This window comes from Xiphophorus couchianus, chromosome 17 (assembly GCF_001444195.1).
Source record: "Xiphophorus couchianus chromosome 17, X_couchianus-1.0, whole genome shotgun sequence".
Classification (NCBI taxonomy): domain Eukaryota; kingdom Metazoa; phylum Chordata; class Actinopteri; order Cyprinodontiformes; family Poeciliidae; genus Xiphophorus; species Xiphophorus couchianus.
Window position 1 is genome coordinate 13737362 of NC_040244.1, and position 24277 is coordinate 13761638.

Here is a 24277-nt window from a genome sequence, read left to right on the forward strand (position 1 = left end):
AGGATAGATATTAGAACGTTAGCTTTAATCAGTTCATGTCAAAAGCATGGAGGGTACAAAACGTCCTGTAGAAGGCGTCACCATTTTGTACCCAAATAAGTTCAGCAATGGACGATTCACAACCAGCATGGATCAACGTGTACTCATCTCATCATGGTTTAAAATATCCCCATTTATGGCTGCAACAAATGTACCCTCTCAAGAAAAAAAAAAACCCAACAAGGAGACATGTTTAACCAATTTATTCAGGAACATACACGTACAGGTATTGAGTACATTAGTATTTTTGTAGCATAGCATTTCGCCTCGACAACAGCTGCTCAGAAGTGACCGTACAGAGGCCCAGTCGCATCTTCTCTCAATGAATGATGTGAATGCTCCCTGCAGAATAAGAGATACCCCCGGCTTTCCACAGAGGACACAGTAAGGTCCAACACAACCAACAACTGAAGACACCAGGAGGGTGGCAGGCTAGGATTCCTCTTCATAGTCCCTTCTTGGCTTTAAGTATTGCTCTGACATACTTTCTGTGGCATTCTTGGTAGGAGAAAATAAAAAAAAAAGGAAGAAGATGGAAGCAGGGTCGGAGGAAGGTCATTGGCCAAAACGATGGCCATGTGATTTCCCCCCTTTCACAGTGAATTAAATAAATGTACAAAGGACTTCAACCGCTGGGCTTTAGTCTGGACAAGTTGGCGACAAGAGGTCAGGGTGATAAACGGGGGATAGAAGTATGGGTAGGTGACTCCGACACTTTCTGCTCATCCCCTGTGCTACATCTGCCCAAAGATTTGATAAAGCTTCTGAAAATGTGCCTCTTTCTATAGGAAAGGAAATGCACTTAAAAACCACAGACCAACAACTTCTGCTCTCCATAGCGTCGTTACCCTCCCATCATCCCCTCTGGTCCTTTTAGACAGAGAGTGACAAAGTGCTGCTTACAAGGAATACTCTGCTAACTGATGACACAACACCACTGGCACACCACACACTAGTACAAAGTGCAATAGAATAGACGACAGCCAGGCCACAGCGAGCCTAAGAAAAGCTTTATCACGAGGTTACAGGACAGGTCGCCAAGTCCTTACTCAATAGAAATCCCTGGAATGTTCGAGAGACTCAACCGGGCTTGTGCCGAGCCCTAGGAGCAAGGATGTCGACACAAGCAACGGGGGTTTGATCTATTTTAACAGTCCGTCCAGTTGAACAGCGGCAGACCAAGAGGTTCGCCGTTGAGCCAGTCTGCTTACTGGAATGTATCGAGAGGGAAAACCTTGAGGACAAGCCGCTTCCAGTAGGTGGACAACTTTGGCGTCCGTTTTGGGGAGAAAAAGTAAAAGTTGGGAAAAGGGGAATGAACACCCAAGTTGCAGGTCCTGTGTATGATGTTGGCAATGCTACAGTGCTAGTTCAAGTGCGTTCAAGGCGTCATTAATAATAAAAAAACAAAACACCTGGGACAGCCAGAACCAACTAACCTGGACATTGGTGGGAAGGAAGGGACAACAATAGGATGGGGGTTAGGGTGGTGTGAATTGATGCCTCTATGATGCAGTCTAAACCACAGCTGTTGTCTAAGAGCAAACACATCCAAAAAACTTCACAAGAACCCAAACTAGTTTAGCGGTGAAGAAACAAAGTCATGCTGTTTGAGGGCGACATTTTCCTGTCGTCTAGCTATTGTACAGAGAAGGACGAGGAGGAAACGGGTCTAGTAAAATATCATGTATATTGAGCCAAACAGCTCGCAGTATATTACCACTGGTTTCGTAACAAAAATCTGGAAACTTTTTCTTCAAATTCCCTACCAAGAAAAATACAAAACATTATAAGGCGATAAGTAACTATTTTTTTTTATTATTTGTATGTTTTTTTTTCTTTTTTCTTTTGTGTGTGTTTTTTTTAAATTTTTTTTATTTGAGAAGCAAGAACAGTGCAGTTGATCCTCATCGCAGCTAGGCAAGGACTCACTGTTGCCTGCACTCAGCTGGGGGGGTTCCATCCTTCTGTAACAAATCACAACAGGGTTGGGTGTCAAGGCCACGCCTCTACATGGGACAGTAAGACAACCTACACATGAAGCCACGGTCAACAAGCAGCTGGAAGCTGTAGAGGTCACACTGCCTGAAGGACGGTCATAGTGAGCAGCATCTATTTGGCTTGTAAGAACTTGGTGCTCTGATTCTGGGCTTTTCAGACCGATGAGGACACTCAGTAAAATCACTATATTGTTGACTAAAGTCCTTCAGTTATGTAATGGAAATGTCTCCACTGGGTTTTTTCCTGCTACTATATCACAAAGTTTTGATTCTTTTCATCCAAGTGGTTGGGCATCAATGCAGGTCTGCTCTTTACAAGGTTCTAAACTTAAACTATCCATACCAAGTCCCATCTCGCAAGGTCCTCAATCAGATTGAGGTCTGGACTTTGACTGGACCACTGCATTACTTTATTCTTTTCAGTCATTCAGCTGTGTTCAGCATCTCTAACTCTAGAGAGGTATTCATGTCTGGCCTGGTGGCTGAGGAGCATCAAGTCAGGACTGCTAGCATCCTAAGTCCTTTGGAGGCAAAACAAGTCCAGATCATCACTCGTCACCACTGTGCTTGACATCAGGTATGATGCCACCAACATACAGTGTTTGGTTTGGACCCTGGTCACTTGGCCTCTTCTTCATTCTGTACAACGGTATTAAAAGAAGCAGCCTGTCTCTTTTACAATTTTAAAGCCCCCAAAATTCCTTTGATGGGCTTCATTTTCATCAGAATTTCCATCATGACTTTGTCTACAGAAAAGTGCAGAATCTGTGCATTTATTTTTTTACAACTGGACACATTTAAAACCTGACAAAGAGCAGATTTTTCTGAATTCTGATAAAAATACAGAAAATCTATGTTTTTACAACTCAAATCAGATAAACTACAATTGAGAGGTAAAAACAATCCTTCAATTCTGCTTGTGGCTTATTTTGTCAATGTGAGGCAGCAGCAGAAACTAAACTTCAAATCCTTTCCACATCTCAGGATACAGAAACCAGGAATTCCCAAACAGAACTAACGTCCCATCACACTTTGGTTCGGGCGTCTCTGCAATCAGCTCTGATAGCAATGTAACAAAATTATTATTATTTTTTTAAATCTCATTATAGAAAGCACATGGTTACTGCTGGCTAACATCTAATTCTCAGGTTAGCATCTTAAGGTGACCTGAAATGATTTAGCCGTCATGACATTAAAGCAGATTAGCATGTAGCATAAGACAACAAATGACATGTTAATGGGCAGTAAGACACCAAATACTTTGCTGTCACATTTATTGGTACCCCTGGTTGAGATGTGTATGAAGCATTCAGATTAAAACTTCAGTAGCAGAAGCACCATGTCACTCTGCAGGTTTCAGCAAGTGAAATTTAAAGACTTTAATACTGCCTTGAATGAAACTCAAGACCAAAAATACATTATAGGAGATGGTTAGCAGATCCTTCTCTATTGCACTGTGCTGGGAACAAAAGCAAACCAGTGACAAAAACCAACGTCAGTCAGCTGCCGATAAATTTGGATTTACCAATAATAGAAAAATGTTAAAAAGCTAGCTAATCAGCAAGGGTACCGTATTTTCCGCACTATAAGGCGCACCACATTATAAGGCGCACCTTCAACTCTGTTCGTTCCCAAAATGAATAAACAGCTGTTTTATTATTTTCTCCGAGGTAAAGTAAGTGAGGTGGTATTTTCGTGACACAGTTTATCTTTTAACAACAGCAAGGTATAACATATAGTGGAAGGGAACTTTTCCTCGATTCAATAAACACGTAAAAAACAGTCTGATGCTGTTTCGGAAAATCAAACGTTAGTGCAATCACAATATATATCCACTTCCGCTATAACCATTGATTAGTTCATGTTAAATTCTCTCGCTGCTGCTCTATTCCCATGTTCTACTGCCTGACTGATCGCCTTGAGCTTAAACTCTGTCGTAAGCGTGTCTCTTAATAGGAGCCATTTTACACAAAACCCAGCGTGCACCGCGCGCTTCTTCTTCTACGGGGGAAAATGAAGTCAGCGGCTGCTTACCGTAGTTGCGAGACCTGTTGTGGCTCAATATTGGTCCATATATAAGGCGCACCGGATTATAAGGCGCACTCACGGCTTTTGAGAAAATTGAAGGTTTTTAGGTGCGCCTTATAGTGCGGAAAATACGGTATATTAGCAGATACTTAGAAGGAACTTCATGCGCCTCATGTTACAGAATGCAATGAAGATGTCTGCGTCTGACTCAATTTTTTAAGACCAATGTAAAGTTTTAATTCTAAGAAATTAAAAGAAATTTTAGATTAATTTCACATGCTTAAGGCTTAGGGTGTACGGCCTACAGCCTTTCTGGGTGTTTGCGGAAACCAGAATTTCAACACAGCAGGAACAAAAATAAGCAAACAGGAGAGGGGTGGACAAGATTCAATACACAGAAATGGTACAGGTGCAAATACTGATCTCATGGGTTAAACTAAAAAACAAACAAAAAACAACTGAAATCCAACAACAAACTGGTGGATTAGTACTTTTGGTCAAGTGCAGGACGGCGGCGGAGGAGGAGGAGCGGGAGGGGAGTGCAGAGAGACGGCGGATGGAAACCAAAAGGAGGAAAGCCAAACTTTAAAAAAAAAACAACTAATAAATAAAAGTGGCAGGATGGTAGGGCAGGAAGGGGTGGGGAGGTTGATGGTAGTAAGCTGACAAATCGCAAGCTGTACCTACCAGGATAGGGTTATTTGTCTATAGTCACCATTTAAACCTAGTGAGGAAAAATTTAAAGAGTAGCTGACAAAAGATGCAAGTGACTGAAGATGAAGAAACATTAATGAACAGGAAACAAACCTAAAGCACAACCAGCAGAATACAGAATGTCAAAAGACCTTGGAGCTCAGGAGGAAGCAGCAATAAGAGCTACAGAAAACTGATCAGAGCCGTGAAGCATCCCTACAAACTGCCTGCTACTTGTATAGAGCTATACCAGCCATTAGTTTGTTTCAACAATTAAAACAATATAAAACCCAGAATTCAGTTTCTTAGAAAAATAAGCAGTTCACATCACTGCTAAATTTTGATTGAAAGATGAGTGGTAGGAAAAAGTGTGGTAAAAAATGTGAGGAAGGGATGAACGTTTAAATTTTTCCCCAGGCACTGGATCTCAAGGAAAACTGTTGTCTCAAGATCTGCTCAAAAAACACACAAAGTCCAAGTCTATATTTATGAGGAATGTAGGGGGCGCCAGACCGAACAGCAAAGATGAACTGATGGTTGCTTTTAAAGCAGGCTAGGCTTTCAGAAAATCTCAAGTTCCTCTTAAAGCTGTGGCACAAAAAAATAAAATATTAATCTGTGGCACATTGATTCAGTAAGTGATGCAGCCAATCACTAAATGAGGATTGGTCACACGTTTCATCAGGCTTCTCTAGTTGGTTGCTTTTCTGTGATTCTAATTTTCTAACAAACTGAATTTTGGGGTTTCATTAGCTGTGAGCTATGATCATCAGAATTATATAAAATCTTAAAAAGACATCAAATCAGAATAATTATGGAAACAGCACTTTCTAAACCAGACAATATGGTCATTAAAAATTTAATTCTATAAGGATTTTGGCTATGAAAATAGTGCTATATTGCAATTGTTCAACTTTATGTAAAAAAATAAAATTAAAAAAAGAGGAAACAAATCAACTAAAGCACTTGCAGGACTAACCACTTAAAATACACCAACTAGGATAAATTAAGCCTTACACTTTCTATTTAAAAGGATACTAGTTGTGTTATTTTTATCATTTTAGTTTCGGCATGCAGCATTCAATTTTAAGCGACTGTTAGATGAAATGCAGAGGAAAGAAAAAAAAAGCTTTTGTATTCCTGTCTTTCAGCGGGAAACCACAGATAAAGTGGCTGTGAATCAGCTGAATTTGACAGAGTGTATTCTGTATGCTGAGATCTGAAAAGTCTTGGGAGGACAGCTGTTCTCCTGCTGCGGCTCAGGACCCCAGAGGAACGTGAAAAGTGCACTGCAGAGAGATCGGGTGTAGCTTTAACGTTAGCTGCAGCTAGCCTTCTGCCTGGAGCGTCCTGAGCCGACAGCACGGAACTGCTGAGCAAGGTCTTTTCTCAGGACACCAGAGATCGTTAGAGGAAGTCATCAAGGCGTGTTCTCGCTAGCTCACCTTGGGGTCGTAGTCGGGGTCGTTCTCCTCGTCGGCCTCCTCCTCGCCTTCCTGATTGGAGAGAAGCAGCTTTACGTGAGCAACTCTGCTTCAACGCTCGCCTCAATCCAGCTCTTTAAACCATGTTTACCTCATCATCTGCTTCTTCACCCTCTTCATCGTACTGGAACAGGAGAAGAAAGAAGAAGAAGAAATGCTTTAGATTCAGAGTCTGAAAGCCACAATGAAACCAAAAATCTATTACTGCGCCACAGAGTTTATTGATAGATCAAATTTTTGGGAAAATTTTGATTCCCTCCCCCCACCAATGCACTTGTGGAGTTTTCTGTAGTTCAGAGTTATGTGAGTGCAGTCAGGACGGCCATCTTGTGTTTTTGATTTCAGGTCAACTATGAAATTATTAGGGACAGGCAATATCTTTATTTTTTAATTACAATAGTAAAGTCATGCAACAATAAAGTCAAAATTAAAGAAGTCTCAATACAAGCAGAATAAAAATTGTAATTTTATGAAAAACCCAATAAGAAAAACTAAATTAAAAATTAAAATAAGGATTGTTGAGCATCTTGTGAAGTTGTACTTTGGTATAAATTTTACATATAATCCTATAACACATCATTAACGCATTAAATTATCATCAGTAGTAAAACTTTGAAACAATGGTGCAATCAACTTTCTACTTTGAAGAGCCACATGTGCAGCAGTTTTCCCTGGTAAAATTGCATCATTCTTCCTGCTAATATAACGATTTTATTCTTGTCCTTAAAAGTTCTCACAGCCTGGCCCTGAAACTCCGTCGTCCAACTCACAGAAGCAATGAATGAAATAAAAGAAACTTTTTGGAATATTTTCTGTCATTTCTTTTTAAGAAAAGAAAGCAACCAAAAATATTATATACTGTACATCTGATCTAGTATGAAAAGAAACAAGTGTGAGGTTTTATTTTTAAGACATTTGGCCCAGTCCTGTTGGAGAGAACACTCACGTCATCGTCGTCGTCCTCTATGGCCTCGCCGGTGAAGTAGAGAACGGCGCGCGGTACGATGCGCTCCCGGATGAAGTGGCCGATCTCGAAGTCTGCTGCCAGGATCGCCTCGGAGTCCTCGTCCTGAAGACAAGCGCTCAATGTCTGACACTCCAAACAATAGCATCACCGAGGAGACGACTGGACAGACGACGCGCTGCAACACTTACCAGCTCTCCGTTTTCTGGAACTGCAAACAACAACGGAAAAAAAGACGATACGTGAAGCCACCAGAAACAAAAAAAATCTTGAGCGAATTTAAAAACCGTCTCTTACCTTCAGGCGGGGTGAAGAAGTTGAAGAAGGAGTCGTTGGGGACGGTCTTGGTGACGGTCCTCACCGTGCCGCGGCCCTTGTGCTTCTGCTTCTTCTTGATTGTTTTCAACGTGACGTTCTTTCCCTTCGTCCAGTCGATCATGCATCTTTTGGAAGAAAAAATAAAACCAAACAGTAAGAAACAAGCATTCTTTAAGAGAATCAAAAGTGGGAGCGACTGCTCACCCAACGCAGCTCATGATCTCTGGCCCGTCAAAGGAGAACGGGTCGCTCTCGTCCGGTTCCGACCTCATCTTGTAGGTTTTCGATAACACTGTTTGTGTGAAGAACTCGTTGGGTTCGAAGTGAAACTCTAATGTGAAGCTCTGAGGACAGAGAGACCCCAGATATAAAAAAAGAAGAAGAAAAAAAAAAAACATAGCATTTCACTTCCTAGTTTTTACTGTCTAAATAATGCCTACTCACCATTGGCTGTCCCGGATCGGAGAACTTTACTTTAATATCTTGTAAATGTTTTAGAACGGGCTCGTCGTGCTCCTGAAAGAGGAAATGATGCCGTTTAGTGGACTATCAAGTCTCAGCCAGCAGGTGGCAGCAAACCATAATATTTGCATGATTTGTGACCCATTTTCTGGTCTGTACCTGCAGCATGTCGCTGAGCAGGTCCACGTTTTTGAATACTGTTAGCCAGAACTCTGGGATGCCTTTGGGATTTTCCTTCTCTTCGTCCTTCTTCTCTTCTTCCAACTTGGCCTTCTCCTTCATCTCATCCTGAACCAGAGGGGAAAAACACGACAGAACAAAGCACTGACAAGCCTTTAGTCTTTATTGATTTGTGATGGACAGATGTGATTGGATTGAAGGGAGACAGGAAGCATGCGGTTGTATAAGTCACCTGTACCTGCTTACTTACTGTCAGCTCTTCCTCTTCATCGGTCTTCCACTCACATTCTTCGTCTGTAGGCTCGTAAGCTGCCGTCACTATCTCGCTTCTCTGCAAAAACAATTAGAGATGAGTCAGGAAGAAGATATTAGCAGGTGTTGGGAGCACAACTAGTTGTAGTTTCAAGTTGCTTCCTGTTTAGGAGGCAACTTGCGACTTCAGGCCTGATTGTTGAATTTGGTCAGGATTTACTGGTCGATTAAATATTCTAATTTTCTTTGAGAAAATATGAATATTTCAAATCAACTTCCAGTTTTTCCTGAAGACTAAAGCACAGAGGTAGAACTTTGGAATAATTCTAATTTATTATTACTCACTTTTACATTTTTTCTTATGTTTAACTTAAAATAATGCAAAACAAAACAAAAATATGCTTTTGGTTTATTTATAAATAAAAATGGATAAAGTTAGAGGCATTTATTGACAAGGAAGAAGGAAAACGCTTCCGGATTTGAAGGACTGATAGACTACAAGAGGTGGAGGGAGAGAGCAGAGGCTCTCACAGTGGTTCTGGAACCGTTCAGAACCAGTTCTCTGTATTTCCACTGGTACAAATTTTTGGGAAATGGTCCCAAAAACAACGACCAGGTGGCTTCTGGACCAGAGGAAAGAAGTGCCTTTGTTGCTCATGGGGAACAGCAGCCAATATTTTTTAACAAATATAAATTCTAAGAATACCGATGTTGACTTATTACTAAGAAACCGAAGGTTAAGACTCTGAGTGGATTCACACCAGTCCTGTTCGGTCCGCTTCAATCCAACTCTAGTTCGCTTGGGGAGGTGTGAATGCACAATCAAAAAAATTAACTCTGGTCAGCTTAGAAACCTCGGTTCAGTTGAAGTGAACTCTGGCGCAGTTCGAATGTATATGTGGTTGCAAGCAGAATGGAGACCGCTCCAAAAGCGGGAAGTGAACTATATCACAGGGCATTCTGGCTAAATAAAACCAAAACAAACGCAAGTCTCTAGTGCAAGAGAAAAGAGAAATCCTACAACTTCTATACCACCATATTTTTTTTCTGTTTTGTGAAGGAAGTTGCTCTCATGTCTTCAGAGGTTTTCATGTCATCTCAGCAGTTCTTGGTGCAGCGCCACCCACAGGCAAGACGTTGAACAGACTTTTTAAAGGGTTTGGCTTGTTTGACAGTGCAGAGGGAAGGTGAACCGCAGCAGATGAAAATGGAACAAATGTTGCAACTTTGGTCTCCAATCAAACCGAGTCTCCAGACCCACTGAACACAAAGCTCTGGGTTCAGCAAAGCTACATGTGAACAGAGAGAAACCAACTTACTTTGTCAAAGAGGGGCTGGTAGAGCGCTGCGTACTTTCTCTCCAGTTCATGAACTTCTTCGTAGAACTTGGCTTCGATGTGGGCACATTTGACCTGCAGGTTCTTCAAAGCGTTCACGCGTCTCTTTACGACCTTCGGTAAGCTGTGGGGAGCAGAAACGTGCTGTCAGGGGTCTGTTGGCTAAATATCCCAACAGAGGAACTTCCTACAGGAACAAAACAGCTTGTAAACAGCAGCTCTAATCTGAAGGTAGACGCGCTGAAAGGACCATGAACTCAACCGTTTCATCACTGCTGGACTCCATAAAGTTACATTTTCACCTGTTAACCAGAAACTGCTGGTTTCTGATGGCACCTGATTTACCAACGCAAAGTAGTGACTTCAAAACAGAATAAAATAATAAAACGCAACCGAAACCATAAAGAAAATATATTGTCTCTCAAAGTTGAGTTTCAAAAAAAAAAAAAAGGAACAAATGGAAGTAATCAATCTCATCTAATGTTATTGGTTAATTGCTCATTAGACTTAGTGACCATTAAAAGTGATTGGGAATTATGAAAGCTACAGTTTGTTAAATAATCCAACCAAAAAGATTAACTTCATCACCATCATTTACCAGCCAGTATTTAGTAAAAATAAAGGCCAATAATCTGCCTGCAAGTAATTTACTGAAACTGCAGCTAAGAATTCAAAATGAAAGGTTTTCCAGCCATTTTTAATTTAATCACTTAAACTACTTTAGTTACCTTAATACCAACGATTTTCAGGTGAAATTCATCAGATTTAATAAAAAAATAAATTCAGCCATCTGGAACAAAGCAGGTCATTCCTCATCAAACAATGTGCTAATGTGTTGCTAACAAATACACTGCAACATTGTCAGCTTTTGGTTTTTATGCAACAATCTGCGGAAACATTTACTGTAATTAGAGCTGCAGTTCCATCAAATCCACTTGCTGTTTTTGGCTGGAAAATGAAAAGAAACGGGGGGGGGGGGGGTTACAACTGCAACCTGGTCTCCAGCTGCTCCAGCTACTTCACAAGTCACCATCTAAACCTCCTGAAGCTCCGCCCACCCAGCTGGAAGCTGGAAAGAGCCAGTACAGTAGGGGGCTTCTCTGCTGTGCAGCAAATTAAAATGCCGGCCCGATGCTGGCGAGAGAGTGTGTTTGGTCCCTCAGTGCAGGGATGGAACTGGTGAGTTCACTGGCCACTGCCAAACACTTGACACACTTGATCAAAGAGCTGCTGGCTGGGGGTTCAGCTGAGGAGGGGAGCAGCAGGAGGCACAGAGAAAGAGAGAGAGATGTTTTCCCACAGAACCAAACAGCTGGGCAGAATCTGCTGTAATTATCAAAGCACGTCTTTAAGCTTCATAAAAACTGACTGAAAATAGTTGTATTCTTAATTTTTGATGCGTTTGTTGAACTTAAAAAAAGGGTTTGCATCCAACCTGCTGATAACAAATCAGAGCAACATAACTCTGGTACTGATTAGTGCGTCTTCTCTGTTTAGTTTTGGCAAACGCCTCAGTGTGTATTATCCTCTAATTATTATTAATGCGTACTAGAGGAACTCCCTTCACAGCACATTGAAACCAGCTGAGAAACATGCAGGTTTTATTCAACACTGTAAACAATGGAAAAGCTTTGGATAAACATTTTAAAACTAGATTCTGGTTCTTCCTTTATCTCCTGTGATCATCCCAGCTTTCATCCTACAACTCTATGTCACTGGAATGTAATGTTTTTTTTCCTTGTTTGTAGTTTTATTTTCCTCCTAAAATCATGTAAAGCACTCAAAACTGCCCTGCTGCTGAAAATGTGCTACCCACATTTAAGTATTGTAGCAATAAATATATTACAGTTCTTTAGGGCAGAGAAAGCCAACAAGATAATGAGTCAAGTGAGGTTAAAATTTTAGCATCATGGCAACCCTATAAACTACCAGAATAAAAAAAAAGAAAAGGATTTTAGGTTGCTTTAAGTCACTCGTTTTTACATGGCAGCTTAGTAAATGTGCATATTTTTACATTTAAGCTTCAATTATTTCACATAAATATCTAATTTTTCAAATATCTGATGACGGGGCCCTTGTTTTCCTAAATAAGTAAAAAAATACTTCAGATTAAGAGTTTAAGGCTTTCCAAAAACTGTCTGTTCTACATATTTCACAGCGTTCACCAGTGGGAAGAGAAAAGTCTCCCACCTTTCCATGTATCCTGATGGGGAGCCGTTGAGGCCGTCCAGCCTTTCCTGCAGCGCAGCCAGGATCTGTGGGTTCTGCATCATCTGCACAGTGAGCTGACGAGCTGCAAGAAAACAGATTTAAAAAGGAAAAATTATACATGCATCTAATCTGTTGTTTTCTTGAGCCCTGCCTGCTGTTGCCATCTTGAGTTCACTCAAAGTATGACGATTTTGACAGGTTTAGGGAAGCAAACGAGATAAAAACATGGCCTGTACGGGTTGTAGAGCTTTTATTCAGTAGGATAAAATGTGATGCAAATTCACTACAGAACACATTTTAGCAACAAAGTGGTGTCGTCTTCTGATGAGAACTAGCACAGCTGCTGTGTTCCACGTGCTGCTAGCACCTATCAAATCTCAGCCAGCAGGTGTGAAGATTAAAGGAGACGAAGAATCAAACAAACATACGTTTCTCAAGCTGCTTGTTTTCAAACAAAAATACTTCTTTGGGGAAAGAAAATGACAGGGGAAAAAAAAAAAGAAAAGAGAACAGCAGCTGCTGTTTGGGAGATGATGAAACTGTTCGTCAACACAACAAGGACTGGCATAGTCTAGAAAACAAAGCTGCTGGTGAAGTTCCCGTCACCTCACTGCTCCAACAACCTGAAAGAGGGACTCTGGAGTGTGTGAGTGAGTGTAGGAGAGAGAGATCATTCTAAGCTTGCAGATTACATGCAGAAGCAGTCTGAACTGGACGAGGCAGAAGCAGCGTTTCTCTCCACAGGAAGCAGCGCGTCGGGGGCATCAAAGGAAATGCATGAACATCAGCAGCATTCAAAATAAAGAGGATTAGCATGTCATGCTAGTTTAAACAGAAGAACACGACTGCCCCGCTGGCATTTATTTATTTTTTTTTTTTTTTTTTACACGCCAGTAATTTACTCCCAACACAAGAAGTTGCTTATTGCGGTTGAAAGCCGACCTTTGCTGTTCTCGTCCTCTCCGGTCTCCTCCTCCTCCACATCCTCTACGTCCTCCATGTCTGCAGGGTCCATCTCAGCCTGGTCTTTGCTGCTCGGGGTGGAGGGGGAGAAGAGAGACCGCGGTCAGCCAAAACACACACACACACTTCACACTCCTCTAGTCCACAGAAACATCACTGAACACGTTTCAGCAGGTAAACCGACAGCATCATCACATGCAGAAATTAAGGATTATTTTAAAGATCGATTATTCTGATGATTAAATCATATTGTCTTTTAATCCCACATTCTACAGATCCTTCAATTTCAAACTGCTTTTCTTATACAATATTAGAAATACATTAAAACATGCTAACTTAAATGCAAAATGTAGATATAGTTTGTATAGTTTTGGCTTAATTGCTGCTTTGAATACATTGGGTGTTTTTTTTTATCCTCCACCAAATGGCGTTTTGAGTTCATAGACCAACGATTAATCATTACTAAATTAGTTGATTATTCCAATCAATCAATCATTTCAGCCCTAACAAATACTATTTCATAATTATGTTAATAGTAGTCATTTCAATTGATTAATCTTTTCAGCCCTTTCAGAAAGTATTTTAAAATAACTGTAGTTTTTTCAATTGATTAATCGATTAATTCTAAAATAAGTGATCATTCTGTTGCTTAACCTGCAACGGGCAGCACATTTTGAGCTCCAACACTCTGCTTTAAAAGCGCCATCACCAGCTGAGAAGCTTAGCCTCTCTGCAGCTCAGGGGTGAGAAATAATCAATCGCTGGCTGTCAGGGAGACGGATCCGTCCCCACGGTGACGGCCGACATTCACAGAGCCGCTCTCAGCTGTTGGCGGATCGCAGTCACCGTCGCTCAAATGTTAGAAAGAAAATAAAACCCTGGTGGTAGCCAGCAGACCTGGTTGGTAACGCTGCCCTCTAGAGGTCAAGTTACGCAGGCCCCACCGGAATCGGTGATGTCAGCAGGTGTCAAGTGACCCCAGTTAACTCAGGGGGGCATTTTGAGAGAAATTTGTTGAGGATAAAACTAAACACGTTCAGGCCGAAGGACGCTTTAGTCAAGCTTGAATTTGGCAAGAAAACTCTGAGCTATGCAATTAATCTATTGCTAATATTAGGGAGATTTCATAAACATATGATTTCCCATTCATATGCAAATACTTTTAAAATAACCTCAAATATTATAGCAGAATTGGTCATTAGTTGTTATATAGTTGTGCTACATTTTCGTGGTAGAATATTTTTGTTTGAGGTGATGTATGCTTGTTTCTTTTAATTTGTAACAAAAATAGACCAGAAAAACTTCTGAAAAATAATGGATTAAATAACTGAGTGAGTCAAATGGTGATCAACACTTACTTGTCAATGTCTGCCATCTTGATGATACTGGAGAGATAAAAGAAAAACAATGTCAAGTCTTTTGCTAAAACATTTTATACTTGATAAGGATGGCTATTTATTGTATCATTTATTATGGTAAATTTCTTATAATAATTCTGATTTACCGTTCGCATTGATAAATTCCAGTCAATGCCATTTAAAAACCTCCAACACTACACTGTCATAATTGTTCATTTTATTATTATTTTTATTGTTGTTTGTTCAATGAGGTCAATAAATATGAAAATATAATTAAATGTAGTTACTGTGTGTATTTTAACGATGCGTATCACACTTCTTTTTGTGACCGATGTCCGAACGAAGCAAATGGGGATGCTTTACAAGACCTGTATTTGTGTTCATGGGGTTATAATTGCTGAATCATACAGGTAGCTTTTTAAAAAAAGAGTAATAAATAGTTCTTATCAAAACGTGGAACACTAAATGACAGACTGGCTGAGAAAATGGCGGCAAACTTGGTCACTGACTGCTGACTTAACTTTGAGATGAGACATCAAGCAGATCAGCTCTTAAACAAAATAAAAAAAACAACTTTAAATAGAAATTGGTGTCTTCAGGAATAACCTGATCGGTGCACCTCTCTAATAACATTTATGATCAGATGCAAACAAACGATTGGAGAGTGTACAGACTTTGCTGTCAGATGACGCTCGCTACTGAAATATGTCGCTAAAGAATATCTGCATGACGATCAGCGAGTATGAAGAAGAAGCCTTGTTCAGGAGGAATAAATGGAGTCAGGAGTCACACAGAGATTACATGCAATTTTAAGAGATCAACGTATTTTCTTTCTGTTCAGAGAAACCTGCCTGGAAATGTCTGGACTCTGTGTGGATGCTGGAGAAATACTCAAGAATCCTCACTTTGTCACTACAACAGCCTCCAGTGCTAAAAAATAAATAAATCATAAACAGTCAAGCTCCTTCCCACTCAACACAGATCCTGAATCAGAGAACAATCAAAGTCTGAGCCCACGTCGTCTGAAGGATAGTGTAACCAGAAGATTCTGTCCAAATCTCCATTTTTAGCTAATGATCATGTTGGTGTAGGCTACACCACTAGCAATAGCTTTCATTTACACCATTACACATTTACGCGTTTCCCACTTGAGCTGGGAAGAATAGATTACCATGCCAACAGAGAGTTTGGCCTTCTTCCATCCCATGGGGGACATCTTTGTTTTGATCCAGCAGTTTGAGCCTTCAGGTTTAAAAACATAAAAATGTTGCAACAATGCTCTTACGACAACAAGCAAAACAGGTTCTGGGTTCCATCAAATCTATAGATAAAATGTTACAAGCCTGATTTCAGAGTCAACATCCCAAGATCTGCAGCTGAAGCGAGATGCAGTCACATGATTTTATTTTAAAGACGCATTTAAAAAAAAAAAAAAAGAAAAGGTCAACAGGGGGTTGCTCATGTGTGCGGGTCCCAAGTGTGTAAAAAAGAAAGTTGAGAGGAAGGAAAAAGTAGGAAAAAAAAGAAAAGGTCTCACAAGCATCCTCAAAAGGACTGTCAAGCCCATTTAAGAGATTGGAGAAGATTCTCAAGGCTTAGAATCCACCAAATACCAACTTATCCATCTTATGGATAAAAACTGATGCACTATTGCTTGGTGGTTCACTCAGGTTGAATTAAATGTGGCCTTTCATTAGGACAGCAAGGTACAACAGTCTGCAGGGAGAGTGGAGAGGCACAGAACCAAAGTTATTTGAAGTATAATTTTAAGTATCTACACTGATTAATTTGGAAGCCATGTCATCTGCTGGTGTTGACTTATGTTTTTTGTCCTGTAAATAAATGGACAGTAAATTCCTGGACAGCATAATGACGTTTCTTTGAAAAATTAAAAAAAGCAGATATGAGCAATCACATTTTTCCCCCCCAATTTTTTTCTCCATTTCTACTTTTCATTCACTTTAAGCCAAAGTCATCCAAATGTACTTGAAATGCACCCTTACATGTATAATGAGTCTATATAATACGACTTTCTGATTTTGAAATATGAAAATAATTTTTGCCTCACTATTCTACTTTAATGACATGCGCCCATGAGGTATATTACAAAGTTGTTTTTTTAAAAGAATTTATTTTAAGCCAACATTATCTCAAAACAAGCCACAGTGGTTTAGCATTTCAATCTTGTACAATCAAATCAAAAACTAAAAACTAAAATCATGTTTGGTTAGAAAGATCCAACTATCCGGTTAATCCAGGATCGGGTGTCCGAGGCAGCAGAGGCCCTCCTGGCCCAGCTCCTCCAGTGAAACCCCAGTGCGTTAGAAAGATGTTCGGGAACAGAACCGCAGCAGCAGATTACTGGGCCCAACTTTTCTTTTGTGGAGAGCCGACCTCCTCCTAATCCCGGCCACGACCACGTGTTGCACGCTGAGGTCTGCCAGACCATCAGTCTAAGCCTGGATGGGAGGCTGCGCGCCTGTCAACATTTAGATATCATGCAAATAAAATAAAAAAAAGTCCCAAAAACGCACAAGTCAACCTATAAATGTAGGTCAGTATTTAGCCTCGGTGTGTTACCCGGTGCAACTCCAGCCGGGCCTCCCGCTTTTGCCGCCGAGCAGCTCCACTAATTCAGGCTAGTTAGCTAGCTTCTGTGCTGCTAGCTTGATGCGCACCACTCCGCCCGAACCAGTGGGAGGAACGTCTTAGTCAGACAGGCAGGCTGCCCCGGCTACATAATGTGGTCCAGTTACTAGGCGTCCCCGACACCACGTTTTAACCCCCTTTGGTTTTATGCAAGACTCCTGGCGGTCGTCGCGTCGGGTGGGCAGCAGCGTCCCACCCGCTGCTCCCCACCCGGAGTATTACCGTCCCAAAACATAACGTTAAGTCCGAAAACACAAGAACCTAAACACGTGTCAACAAATGCTATAAACGTCGAAGCTTATAGCAATTATCCCAACGTGTTGTCATGTTACAGGAATAACCGTTTAAAGCATCCCGGTGTAACAAAGAGAGACGGAGAACCGTTGTTTTATTCCTCTACAGGCGTGTAACGTTATCGCATCATGGAGGCGCCTGCGCTCAATGGCTGCTGCCGCTATCTCGTTTGGACTAGCACTAGCAAAACCACAGACGTCCTCCTCGCGTCGTTTTCGCCAACTGACTGAAAATTGAACTCCGTTGGGCAACGCAAAAGTCTTGGGCGTCGGCAACCGAGTCCTTCCCGAGCGCTGTCGCTTACCTTCGCTCTGCGGCCGGAGGATGAACTGGTCTAGCGGCGCTGCGCAGTTAGGTAGTCTGAAGAAAGAGACTCCGCTCCGATGGCGGTAAAAGGGAGAGAGATCCCGCCGCCTGCGCTCATATACATCCGACGTCATCACGTAAACCTGCTGTCGCCGAGGCAACGCTGCTCATGGGAGGGGCGAGGGTGAAGATTCCTCATCAAAACCAGCATCCTCCTCATCTTGACATATTAATGATGCTAACGTAAAAAAACACAAAACCTTGTTTGTTGCTCTTCTTCAGCGTTTTTATTTTTTCAGTATTTCTTTTTCATAAATACATCAGAACGTGATTGTGCGGACCAGAAGTATCCACATCCATTAATCTTTTTCATATCTTGTCACGTTTTAAGCACATATTTCAATGTACTGAACCATAAGACCACGGTGCAACCAATCCCCTTCCGGATTCCTCTGATTGGTTAATGGCCTCCACCTGTGTCGACCATATATCCAGCTGTTTTATGAAGGTCTCAAAGGTTTGTTAGAGAACAAACAGCACAGATAGTGACGGAGAAGTTTAAAACAGAGATAGGTGGCAAAAATATTCCAAACTATATCTCATACAGCTCATTAGTCACAGCTCAGCATCGGTTGATTTATTTCAACACTATAACTATCAGTCCACAAATCTGGGCTTTATGGGGGGGAAAGGCACACCAAAAACATCATACGAAGCATTATATTTAGTTTTATAGTCTAAGTCAGATAGAGGATGTTGCAAGCATATAAAAAAGTGTTTTCCTGAGATAAAACTGAATCCTACAAAAGAAATATGGTGGCAGCAGCATTATGCTGTGGGGGATGCTGAGATCCTGGTCCAAACTAATGGGAAGATGGAGATTCTACGAAAAAAATGGAAAGAAACACTGGTAGAAAAGCCTTTTGTTTATTAATAGTCATACTTTCCAGTAGAATCACCACTGATAATTTAATTTCAACATAAACTACTTTTATGTAGTATATGTAACAACCTGTAAGCATTTTTGAAGGACTGTTAAGATGAACTTTTCAAAACAGGAAGTGACAGGTCTGTTTAATCGGCCACAAGCTCTGCATACAGGAAGCATATTCAGCCACTCACAGTTTGAGAGTTCATTCAAAATAACCGCAATATTTCACTTAGTGGTTATTTGTAATTTAGATTCTCGTCTGGCTTCCGTTTGAAAAGAGCTGTGGTGCAACTCGACCAGAGTTTCTGGTCGATGCATTGCTCAACAGATTCTTGTTTCTTGTATGACACCATATCAACTTCAAAAATCTTTATACGGCTAAAAAAGAAATCTTTATCATTTTTGATGAGTTACATTTTTTTTCTAATATTTCCTAATAGTTTTCTGTCTTCTTGAGCTTTTTACTTAACTCAGTATTTAAACTATATTCTTGGTAAGGATTACGGTTGTGTCAATTTTGTCTCTCTGAGCTCATCTTGATAAGGAAATATTTTGTTGTCATGCATTCTTTCATAGTTGACTGACCTCATATCACCATGGTGACTTCTGTTGCTACCAGATGATAAAATGAGCAAATCTAAAATATGATTTGGACATACTGGGATAAATTCATTGTTCATATGGGTGTGTGTTAGTTTTTATGAATTGACCCGAGTAGTGCCCTGTTAAAGTTTTTTTTTCCATATTTTTCTACATACTCTGATGCCGCTTCCGTCTTGTTTGAAATTAAAATGTGTGACTTTTATTTACTTCCTTAAGGAGACCCATGCATATTAATCAACATGAATACATCATGTAAATATGCCAGATTTAGCCAAAGAGGCTACTTTTCATCTGTAGTCCTCCAGCAGGTTGTTGGAAAGGATGGAAAAAAATTACAATTAACATGCATAACAACATACATGAGCTATAATTCAATGTATAGCTAAAAGTAGTATAATTTACAAGAAACATTTAGAATAAAAAGAAAAACTAAGTCACAGCCGTAAGATTAAAGATTTGTTCATTTAAAAATTATTTAAGACATGAATACAGCTTTGATTAAGTGATTTCCCGAAACAGTTCAATGATGTAATAGTTCTTCATTCTAATAATAGTGTATTCATTAGAACACCAAGAATTTGAAGCCCGGACAGAAAATGAGAACTAACCAAAAGAACTGTTCCACTTTTCCACCTTCTTCTTGTTTCTCCTGAGCTGTAGATTCCTGCAACTCCTCCAGAGTGACCGCCGGCTTCTTGGTTGCTTCTTTGATCAACGCCATCTTTGCCTGTCAGGTTCGGTGAACAGCCATGTCTTAAGGTTTGCCATATAGGGACACACTGATCCACTTCTGACACCAAACATCTGAGGTTTACTATCAGCTGATACCGATCCGATATAGAAAAACAGTTGAATTCACTCAGAACATTTTTTTTAATGTATTGAATTACAAATTTATTTCATAACTCTGCACCAGTACAGTACAACTAAATACACCAATAGCTTCACAAGCTTGGTGTAACCCGTAAAAACAACGCAACTTTAATTTCTTCAACCAGGAGTAGAGTAGCCAATGTAAAATAAATAAAAAAACAAACTTTATTTATTCATAAATAAAGTTTAGAAATATTGTTTTTCTATTTATAAAACAATAGATTGACTACCTTGGTCAAATGTGTAAAAAATAAACTGCAACAACCCTTGTTTCAGAAATTCAAAGAATAATGTGCAATAAATAATCAAGCCTGACTCAGAGTACCAGGAATTTCACTCAATAGATCTGACTTACGGGTCGAGTGTATCGTCACCGATACCCAATCTAGAATCTTTTTCAATAACGGGACCGATACAGATAGTAATATCGGATTGGTGCATCTCTAGTTTGCCATCCATTTTTTAGAGAATGTATTGAAGCTGTTTAAGGTTTTGTGTTTATAATGTGATTAAAGTACAAACTTGCAATCTGTTCACTGTTTACGCCAAATGACCCCTAACCTGAGATTTTGTCGAAATTTCTCACAACACTATAAAAAAAGAAAAAAACACACACATCTTTTTCGAGACCCCAAACACAGCCAGAAGGCAAGACTGTGAGAATGTGTGAGTGATTCATCCATGAGACGGGAGCAGTCTTCCTCTGAGCAATATCTGGCACCAGCCCAACGCTCCGTTTTTAGGCCGCTTTCGCTCAGGAGAAATACTTCCCACGATCTATCTGTGTCAGACAACAGGACTGCAGATCTCCCTGACTCATCGTCAGCTGAGCTCAGGAGGAGACGGAGGACGGTGGGTCAAAACCCCAAGAGGAGCGGCTCTATATCGATACGGCAATAGTCTTGGGCTCCAAAAGACGACTGCCAGGTAAAATCACGAGCAAGAAATGTGAGGGTACAGCATGGAGATGTGCAAAGGAAACCAAAATATGTTTCAACATACAATACGACTTTCCCCATTTTATATCACAATTAGTTACACTGAAACTTTGCTTCAGGAATGTCGTCAAATCCAATTCACCTCTGACGTCAGAACTTAGTATAACAATAAAGAAGCAAACACATTTTGTCATGTCATTTTAGAGCACAATCACGTAACCATGTTGCCTTCAGTTGTGATAAAAATGTTCTATTTCTCCAATATGACTTTGGGCCTTTGTCTCTTTCAATAATAGTGATAATAGTTTTCTATTTCGAAAAAACAAAGCAGAAATAAAACAAAATGAAAACATTTGTGCATCGGGACCAGTTATATTCAGATCAGAGTGTATAAAACTGTGAAATATAATCTGAATAATTGTGCAATGGAGATGGACCGTTTTGATTTGTAAAGCCTAATTGTTAAAAATATGAGGAAAACAGAAAGAATCTTTAGTTTTTGCAAAATATGGGTCTCTTTGAGTACCCAATATATTGCTGGTACTAAAAAAGTATTAGATATCAGCTGGGGCGGTTTTTATCGAAGAACAACCATCAGTCTTCAGATGAATTTAATACAATCGTTATGAAAGTGTCATTTTAAGGATGCGTCATACCAACTTGGCGCTTCCGCTCTTTAATCTCGACACAGGACAGCATATTAGTTCTTATTTAGTGCATCATTAGCTGAAAAGCAAAAAATCTTGCAGTTAAAAATTTTCAAAGTTGCAGGTCTCCCTCCGTCATTAATAATGCAGAGAGATTGTAAAAGTTTAATTTTCAACCTGAATGCATTGGAGGTAACTATCCGATATGCGCGCTCCCCTTCACAAACAGCCGGGTCTTCGCCTCTGTGTGTCCAAACAATAGGAGAGTTATTTATATACCTCAACTTGAGAGCTTCTAGTGAACTCCCATTAAAAGGGTGACAGTGGATCCTGGACAGAGAGAAAGAGAGAAAGCGATACAGCTCAGGGAGAGCTGTGACATTCTTCTAACATTTACAGACCCGACTAATTAATGGGAGCAAGTGTGTTTTTTTCCAGCTTAGCAGATTCCAATTTATCTTTTTGTCGCCGTAAGAGTGTGGGCGTTCTGAAAACACCTGACACACTCTTTTGTAAAGTTTTGTCCTGCTTCCGCAGCACGACTCCCAAATACACTCGCCGCTCACCGCTTTGGCTTTAAAGGCTTAATGAGACGTTTTCTCCAAATGTGAAGCACCTGGATCTACAAACCAATGCTGATGGTGTTATATGGAAAGGAATTGAGAGTCCAATAAACAGGTACACTGAAAAACAACTAATCTTACCAAGTATTTTTGGTCTAGTTTCTAGTGCAAATATCTTAGAACACTTGAAATAAGACAAAATTTACTTACATGTAACTTTTCAGCAAGACATAGGAGCTTGTTTTAATAATAATTCCTTAATATTTATGAAAAAGTGCTAGTTTGACTGGCAGACATTCTTCCTATGTCATCTGTGAAATAATAATAAGATTTTGTGAGGCCACCAAAACAGACAATGGTCAATCATAGAAAAGCCTTTTCCACCATTAATGTGACATAATCCAATATAAACAAATCTGTCAAGAAGATGAATATAAAACTTTCATTTTTCTTTGGAAGGTGTCTGGCTAGCATCACACATCTTGAGTTGGGAATGTTTGCCCCAGCTACAATGGAGGAGCTCTCCAAATTTCCAAAAGCCTTTTAGGGAGACCCACAGGATGTTCTCTTGGTTCTGGACTGGGCAGACCATCCTAAAATGTCTCTACTTTTGCGAGTTTTGAGTTCCAGCTAATTGGTATTTCAAAGTGCTCATAATTTAATTGACCAAAAAGATAATGATTTCCTTGATAACTTCAAAACAAATATAATTCCAGACCATGATGGTGCCACCACCACCGTCCACTCTGGGATGTTCAGTGTTGTTCATGCATCAAACAAACCTTTGGGTGTTGAGGCCCAAATGCTGGTCCTAAGTACAGACTGAATACTGCACTCTAAATCAATGAATTCAGATGAACATAGGTGTGTAAAATTAAGCACCAGGGTATAAAGACTGGTCCCATAAACATTTATGATACCATGATTGAATGGCAGCCAATCAAAATCATGACAAATTCCATCTTGATCAGCTTATGTAATTGTTAGAGAAAACTAAATGTTGGTCTTTAGAAAGAAAACTGTGCAAGAACGATAAGTACAACACTAGGAGAAACTAGCAAACGACCGTTCAAATGATACTGCTCATTGTTGGGTCAGTTAGATTTGCTAGTTTTAGACTGAATCAGCAATTGTGTCACCACCAGACCTCAACGATAGCGACCCACTCCAATCAATACTCAGAAACACACACACTGTGGAACCTCGTCAGAACAAATGCCAGCTTGCTCTCCAAGGGCACCTGGTAGAGCTGTGCAGAAAAGCACGGCCGCGGCCATCAGACTGCAAATTACAGCAGAAATCCTCCCCATCGCATGGCGAGGCTCCCTAATGGGCTGTTTAATGAGACCATCAAATGCAAATGGGAGTTTAGTTGTGACTCTCAAGAGCCCCGGCTAGGCATTTGTCTCCGGCACATGTGTGGGTGAATATTCCACCTCTGCAATTTTCCATTCAAGAAGTAGACGTAACACTTGGTCCCGGGTGAACGCTTGTGGGAAGTGCAGACTAATGTTGCTGCACAATGATAAGAGGTGTCAATTCTGTGGAAACATTAGGAGTAAACATGCAACTTGACAGAGCTGTTAGACTTTGATGGAAGAAATAAGCAAGGTGAGATAACAACGAACGAAAGAAAGAAATGAAGGATCCCTGGTAGAACTTTGTGGATCTATTTCTACTGCTTTGTTTTGGATACGTTTGCTGAATTTTCCACATGCTTTCTTTTTATAGAACTCTTTAAGTGCTTTTCATGAACTTCAGCAAACCTCTTCTTGTGATTCCTTTGGATACTTTCCGGGTTCTTTCCAGGCTTTGCACAAACTTACGTGATTTTTTTCGTGGAACTTATCTGGTGATTTCCATGAGCTCCAACAGAACTGTCCGGATGATCTTCTGGATCCAGGAGATCTTGTTGAACTTACCCTGTGCTCTTTAGGTATTTACCAGGTACTTTCTAGAACTTACAAAGCACATTACCAGAACATTCATCAAATCTAAGTTCTTAGAACTTACATTAGAGGTATGAGGTATTGTCCTGGAAATCACTAGTTATTCAGCCAGAACTTAATTAGAACTGGATTTCCAAAACCAAACAGTAGTTTCTCTGGATGAGAAGTTTTGGGAGTCTTATTCAATATTGTGTCGATGGAAATGAGAAGACTTGGCTTCGTAGCAGGTTTCTTT

General features: G+C 40.3%; 1 protein-coding gene across 4 annotated transcripts; it reads right to left on the reverse strand.

Moving 5' to 3' along the window:
- Positions 1–227: 227 nt before the first annotated feature.
- nap1l1 (nucleosome assembly protein 1-like 1) lies at positions 228–17681 on the reverse strand. 4 transcript variants are annotated; one of them, XM_028043297.1, is made up of 16 exons: positions 17537–17681; positions 14290–14316; positions 12911–12999; positions 11948–12050; positions 9740–9881; positions 8407–8499; positions 8148–8276; positions 7971–8042; positions 7731–7870; positions 7506–7651; positions 7400–7419; positions 7191–7313; positions 6336–6368; positions 6206–6256; positions 4755–4791; positions 228–2006 (listed from the first exon to the last, which is right to left on the reverse strand). In XM_028043297.1, exons 2-15 carry the CDS (start codon positions 14304–14306, stop codon positions 4786–4788), a joined length of 1164 nt encoding a protein of 387 aa, XP_027899098.1. In that variant the 5' UTR covers positions 14307–14316; positions 17537–17681; the 3' UTR covers positions 228–2006; positions 4755–4785. The 4 variants fall into 4 exon arrangements, with proteins under 4 accessions (XP_027899098.1, XP_027899097.1, XP_027899096.1 ...); XM_028043296.1 differs by lacking the exon at positions 4755–4791 and having other exon boundaries at positions 1893–2006; positions 8419–8499; XM_028043295.1 differs by lacking the exon at positions 4755–4791 and having other exon boundaries at positions 1893–2006; positions 8148–8282; positions 8419–8499.
- Between the last annotated feature and the right edge of the window lie 6596 nt (positions 17682–24277).

Excerpts from the sequence above, each read along its gene's own strand:
- nap1l1 (XM_028043294.1), bottom strand. Across the intron at positions 12,051-12,910 it reads AGAGGACGAGAACAGCAAAG|CTCGTCAGCTCACTGTGCAG; the intron begins GTCGGCTTTCAA and ends GTTTTCTTGCAG. Across the intron at positions 8,500-9,739 it reads ACCAGCCCCTCTTTGACAAA|AGAAGCGAGATAGTGACGGC; the intron begins GTAAGTTGGTTT and ends TTGTTTTTGCAG.